The 6,298-nt window shown below is 54.3% G+C and overlaps 1 protein-coding gene across 2 annotated transcripts; it reads left to right on the top strand.

The window, feature by feature from the left end:
• Positions 1-421: 421 nt before the first annotated feature.
• KRT14 (keratin 14) lies at positions 422-4,800 on the top strand. 2 transcript variants are annotated; one of them, XM_032396507.1, is made up of 8 exons: positions 422-1,012; positions 2,209-2,291; positions 2,833-2,989; positions 3,142-3,303; positions 3,388-3,513; positions 3,606-3,826; positions 3,925-3,971; positions 4,544-4,800. In XM_032396507.1, exons 1-8 carry the CDS (start codon positions 470-472, stop codon positions 4,639-4,641), a joined length of 1,437 nt encoding a protein of 478 aa, XP_032252398.1. In that variant the 5' UTR covers positions 422-469; the 3' UTR covers positions 4,642-4,800. The 2 variants fall into 2 exon arrangements, with proteins under 2 accessions (XP_032252398.1, XP_032252399.1); XM_032396508.1 differs by lacking the exons at positions 3,925-3,971; positions 4,544-4,800 and having other exon boundaries at positions 422-728; positions 765-1,012; positions 3,606-3,830.
• The last annotated feature ends 1,498 nt before the right edge of the window (positions 4,801-6,298 follow it).

Below are 6,298 nucleotides of genomic sequence, written 5' to 3'. Positions count from 1 at the left end.
GTACCCCCTGGGGTGATGGGCTTCCTCTTGGTGGATGTCAGAGGCCCACCTGGTTAATGGGAGACTCACAGGTCACCACATTTATGGTGCAGAGGCCCTCTTCCCTGCCACCTGGCCGAGCCCGGCGTGCGGGCTCCCGAGGGCCGCAGTTCCCAGGGCCAGATGCGAAAGTGTAGCCTGCAGGCCCACACCTCCTGTGTGAATCACGCCTGGCGGGACAAGAAACCAAAAACACCCCAAACAATGAGTTTCCAGTAAAATATGACAGACGTGATGAGGCGGGGGAGGGGAGGGATCTGACTGGGAGTTGGCACTGGCCTGTGGGTGATGAAAGCCAAGGGGAATGGAAAATGCCAGTCCCGCCCCCTACTCAGGAGTATAAAGCACCCACATCCTATTCCAACTTACCTGAGCACCTTTCTCTCCTCTGCTGACTCGCTCGCTCGCTCACTCACCTCCCTCCTCTACCATGACCACCTGCAGCCGCCAGTTCACCTCCTCCAGCTCCATGAAGGGCTCCTGTGGCATCGGCGGTGGCTCCAGCCGCATGTCCTCTGTCCTGGCCGGAGGCTCCTGCCGGGCCCCCAGCGCCTACGGGGGCCTGTCGGTCTCCACCTCCCGCTACTCCTCTGGGGGGGCCTGCGGCCTGGGGGGCGGCTACGGCGGCGGCTTCAGCAGCAGCAGCTTCGGGGGGGGCCTGGGTAGCTGCTTTGGTGGAGGATACGGTGGTGGCCTCGGGGCTGGCTTTGGTGGTGGCCTTGGAGGTGGCTTCGGCGGGGGCTTCGGCGGGGGCTTCGGCGGTGGCGATGGCAGCCTCCTCTCCGGCAGCGAGAAGGTGACCATGCAGAACCTCAACGACCGCCTGGCCTCCTACCTGGATAAGGTGCGCGCCCTGGAGGAGGCCAACACCGACCTGGAGGTGAAGATCCGCGACTGGTACCAGAGGCAGCGGCCAGCTGAGACCAAGGACTACAGCCCCTACTTCAAGACCATCGAGGAGCTGCGGAGCAAGGTGTGTGGATTGCGCAGCAGGACTTGCCGTCCCAGCGACCTCACTCTGGAGCAATAGATGCCTCAGGCTGCTGAAATCTTTAGATTCCAAGACAGGGCAGGCTCCAACCCCAGATCCCTTCTTCTGGCTCCAGACACCTCCGGCAGAGCGGGTCCATGTCTCTCTGGCCTAGCTCAGGTCCAGACCCCAGGCCATGTGAGACTGGGGATTCCTACCCTTACATTTTATAGAGGAAGAGGACAAAGCTTTGAGAGGTGCTGGGACCTGCTCAAGGCCACCCAGCAAATCAATGGCAGGGCTGAGGCTAGAACCCTTGTGCCCACTTGGTAGCACAGGAGGCAGCTGCCTGTTGCCCAGCACAGGGGAAGAGCGAGGCTGTAACGGGACCGGGCTAGACACCCACACCACTCATTAGCTCATCAGTCTGGGCTGTGGCGGCTGCCGCCCATGAGCCCTGGCACCGGCCCCTCCCCACAGCTGGGGGGGGCACACAAAAACCCCACAGAGACAATCAGTGGTGACCCACCTTACATGCCCTGCACAGGAGGGAGCCTGGGGGACTTGTGTCACCTGATTCCAGCCCCACCCCTACCCCCTGCTCCAACCTCACCCTGGGAGCCCTCTCCACTGATCCTGCTTCTTGGCGTCTGGCTCTGATGCCTTGTGTGGATTAGGTAAATTAGATGATGAGGGAGGGAACTCCATCCAATCCAGGGTTCAATCTTTGTTCTTGTTCTTCTGCCTCTTCTTTTCTCATCCCCTGTGCTAGCTGGGTCTCCTCTTTGGGGAGAGCCCCACCTGAGGTCCCATGCTCTTGCAGGCTTGAAAAGGAATGTGGAAGACTGGCAGGGCTGGCTGATGCAGAAAGAGGAGAATCCTTAGGTCACTCCTCTCCTCCGTAGATAGGGAAATTGAGGCCCTGCAACCCATTAGTGGTAGAACCAGGACCACAACTCAAGGGCTTTTGGTTCCAAGGCCAGGGCTGTTTCTGTCCATTCTTCTGATCAGGAGTCAGCAAAGTCCTGGGTCAAAGCTGGACCACTGCAGCTTATCCTTAGGCTGCTGTGGCAAAGGCTTTGGGAGAAGGGGAGACTCCGGTGAGAGCAGGAAAGCAAAGGCCTGATGTATGCAGGCTTCAGTGACGTCTGGCTAGTGATGGCCGTTTGACCAACGACCTCTGTCCTCTCCACCTGTAGATCCTCACGGCCACTGTGGACAATGCTAATGTCCTCCTGCAGATTGACAATGCCCGTCTGGCTGCTGACGACTTCCGTACCAAGTAAGTTTGCAGTGGTGGCTTAGGATGTGCAATCTCCCCAGGGTGGTCCCTAAACAAAGCGGACTAGTTGCCAGGATGGCCACGTGAAAACCCCTTGGGGTGCTTGTAAAAATACAAGATTCTTGGGCCCTACCCTTGGAGTTCTCATTCAGTTATTTTTAACAGACTACCTGAGTGATTCTGATCCACAGCCAGGTTTGGGTGCCATTGCTTTAGGGAGAGGTGTTCCTTACTTCCCCACCTGCTCTTGAAGTGCAGGAGGCAGTCATACTTGGAGGCCTGCGTGCTATTGGTTGTGAGGCCAGAAGCATTTCCCCTCCCTGAATTCTACAGAATGATGAACGGCCTTACTCCCTGCCCCCAGGAATGTTCAGATCTGAGCCATCAATGGGTGCTGTGTCCAACCATGCCATTTTCAAGACTGACTCCCTAAACCACCCACAGGGTGCCGGCTAAGGGAAGAAGCTGCAGGGGGCAAAGAACAAAGCCTTCAGTGTGGCCAGGATGGGTGTCTCATTCCTTTTCTCTCGGGTCATTCCAGGTATGAGACAGAGCTGAACCTGCGCATGAGTGTGGAGGCCGACACCAACGGCCTGCGCCGGGTGCTGGACGAGCTGACCCTGTCCAGAGCTGATCTGGAGATGCAGATCGAGAGCCTGAAGGAGGAGCTGGCCTACCTGAAGAAGAACCACGAGGAGGTGAGGGCCAGCTTAGAAGATGAGCTGGGAGGGAAGGGATGGAATTGAGATAGGGGAGGGCAATGCTCAGGCCAGGAACACCTCTGACCGGGGAACCCCAACTGGCTGCCACAGTGAGGCTCCTGACTGTGGACTGTGCTTTGGTTGTGCAGGAGATGAACGCTCTGAGAGGCCAGGTGGGCGGAGATGTCAACGTGGAGATGGATGCCGCCCCTGGTGTGGACCTGAGCCGCATCCTGAATGAGATGCGCGACCAGTACGAGAAGATGGCGGAGAAGAACCGCAAGGATGCCGAAGACTGGTTCTTCAGCAAGGTGGGTGTCATCCTGGGTGGAAGGGACCCAGGAGACCCGCTTTCTAGGAACTTCTAGTGTGAATGATTTTTTTCTTTTCTGCAGACAGAGGAGCTGAACCGTGAGGTGGCCACCAACAGCGAACTGGTGCAGAGTGGCAAGAGCGAGATCTCCGAGCTCCGGCGCTCTGTGCAGAACCTAGAGATCGAGCTGCAGTCCCAGCTCAGCATGGTAGGGGAGCTGCCAGGCGTGGATTGGACTCAGGACTAGGAGGAAAGGGAATGACTACCCACATTGATCGCTGATCTTTCCCTCCCTCACAGAAAGCATCCTTGGAGAACAGCCTGGAGGAGACCAAAGGCCGCTATTGCATGCAGCTGGCCCAGATTCAGGACCTGATTGGCAACGTGGAGGAGCAGCTGTCCCAGCTGCGCTGCGAGATGGAGCAGCAGAACCACGAATACAATATCCTGCTGGACGTGAAGACACGGCTGGAGCAGGAGATCGCCACCTACCGCCGCCTGCTGGAGGGCGAGGATGCCCAGTGAGTGCCCAGCACCCCCATCCCAGTCCTGCCCCCCACAATTATTCACCTGCTCTACTCCATGTGTCTAATGATCTTGCCCTTTTCTGTCTTCATAGCCTCTCCTCCTCCCAGTTCTCCTCTGGCTCTCAGTCCTCCAGAGATGGTAAGACCTTCCTCCTCCTCAAGCCTGGACTCATCACCACTTCCTGTCTCCCAGCAGGTCTAGGGAGTTGGCTTTTTGAGGGGTTGAGCTAGAATTTTCTCACCCAGGATCCCTTATAAATCTCCTTGGGTAGAAGAAGGCATTTTCTAAATCTTCCTTAGAGTTAGGAGCTAGTGGCCTCCACTTTTTACTTCTGTCACATGGTGTCTGTGGCAGACCCCATGGTTCTGGTGGTCAGCACCAAGGACAGGCCTCCCCTCCCCACCATGTGACTCTTCCTGCCGAGACCAGTTCACTTGGGTTGATCTGGACTGAACCAGTCCGGTTTGAGTTCTTAGGAACCTCCAGTCTGAGGACACAGACTCTGCTCCTGACCTTAGGGAGCTCTAGTCTGAAAAAAATGTGTTGATGGTATCAGTGCTGGGATAAGAGCTGTGAGCGAAGTGATAATCAGGGCAGAGGGCAGCAGGGAGATAGTTCATTTAAGTCCCATCAACTTCCTGGTCTCCCTGCTCCTGATTTCTCCATTGCCTGTCCACTGCTTGTAACACCCTCTGTCCCCTCTTCCCCAGTGACCTCCTCCAGTCGCCAGATCCGCACCAAGGTCATGGATGTGCACGATGGCAAGGTGGTGTCCACTCACGAGCAGGTTCTTCGCACCAAGAACTGAGGCTGCTCAGCATTGCTCAGGCCTAGGAGGCCCCCCCATGTGGACACAGATCTCGCTGGGGGATACCCCTCTTGCCCCCCAAGCACTTCACACTTGAGTCCTGCCTCACCCTTGCCCCTTCCTGGCAATCAGTAAAGCTTCATTATTTGAGTTGCACAACTCCCGCCTCTGCCTGGTCATTGTCAGGAGTGGAGGTGGGGAGAAAGCGGGGGAAGCATCTTTTTGGAGCTTATAGCATCTGGCTGTGGCCTCTGGGACTGGGAGAAAGGGCCTGAGGGCGGACTAAGCTCAGGTCCTGGGATGGCTTTCACCATCTCGAAAGAGACAGATAGAAGTGTGTCCTAGGTCATTTGTGGTGTCTCCTATCATGGAGAAACATTCATTCACTCACTCACTCATTCGTTTACTCATTTATTCATTAGTTTATTCATATACCAATACTACTGAATGCCTTTTGTGTGCCAGGCACAGTGGCAGGTTAAAGATTTTTTTTTTTTTTAACAATTTGTCATGAGGGATTTCTTTGAGAATATATTGAAAGCTATAGATCTTCTCTCATCCCCCAGCCCAATAAGCACACACACATTTGCACATAACTCATGAGGTTCATGGGTCCCCTAAAGCTTATCAGTGGAGGTCCACAAACCCAGTAAGAACTCATGCTTTACTGAGAAGTTGTCTCCCTCCATCCCACCTGCTCTTGCCTCTAGAGCTGGGACTGAACCTGCCTGCTCTCAGTTGACATAGCACAGGTTGATTATCATCTCCAAGCCTCAGTTTCCATGTCAGTAAAGTGGGTACAACGACACTACCTACCTCATGGGATTTTCGTGAGGATTTGCTGGAAGAATGCATGAAGGCCACCAGCACAGGGCCTGGCACTGTGCAAGTTCAGGGCACGCCTGTGAGCAATACTGGGTGAGCTACCTCTCATATGTGGTGATTCTCCATCTATGATGAGGGCAGTTTTAGAGGCTTTGGGAACAAATTGACTGGATTCTAACCCTGGCTCTATTCTGTATTAGCTCTGTGATCTCGGAGAGTCTCAGTTTCCCCATTTACCTAGTAAGCATGGTGAACTCAGCTTCTTAGAGTTAATATGGGAATCCAGTAAGTGAATGCACATTAAGAACCAGGTTGTAGGTTGTAGGAGAGCTTTCTGGTGGAAAAATGTCTTTTTCTTTCTGTAGGGGGCTCAAAAGGAGGAGGAAGGGGAGGATCTCACCTGTGTGTGTAGTGAAGATTCCAGAGGTGGGTAGGGCTCATCGCCCCAAGGTAGGAAAGAGTTGACTAGTCACTGTGTCAATTTCAAGAGCTCATTCATTTGGCTGTGTGAATGAAACTTCTAGGCAGAACCAAGGATGGGACTGGGGTTAAAGAAAGACTTAGTTCTTGAAAGCAAGGGATCTAAAAGCCTAGGCTTTGAAATTAGACATTCTGCGTTGGAGTCCTGGCTCCCACACTGACTAGCCTGGAAGAATTTGGAAATTTTACAAAATAGGGAATGAAAACCCTTACCACATAAGGCCAATGGTAGATTGGATGATCTCATACAGGCAAAGAGCTTAGCATTGTGGTTGGCACGTAGTTGGTGCTCTATAAATGGTGGAGTAAGAGGGTGAGTTATTAGGAATTGGAATGAAGTGATGTTGGTTTC

This window comes from Phoca vitulina, unplaced genomic scaffold (genome assembly GCF_004348235.1).
Source record: "Phoca vitulina isolate PV1807 unplaced genomic scaffold, GSC_HSeal_1.0 scaffold92, whole genome shotgun sequence".
Lineage (NCBI taxonomy): Eukaryota > Metazoa > Chordata > Mammalia > Carnivora > Phocidae > Phoca > Phoca vitulina.
The sequence above is the reverse complement of the archived record's forward strand: the minus strand, read 5'-3'. Positions and strand labels throughout refer to the sequence as shown.

Coding starts and splice junctions, on each gene's coding strand:
- KRT14 (XM_032396507.1), top strand. CDS start 470: ATGACCACCTGCAGCCGCCAGTTCACCTCCTCCAGCTCCATGAAGGGC. Junction 2,990..3,141: donor TGAAGAAGAACCACGAGGAG/GTGAGGGCCAGC, acceptor TTGGTTGTGCAG/GAGATGAACGCTCTGAGAGG. Junction 3,972..4,543: donor CTCTCAGTCCTCCAGAGATG/GTAAGACCTTCC, acceptor CCTCTTCCCCAG/TGACCTCCTCCAGTCGCCAG.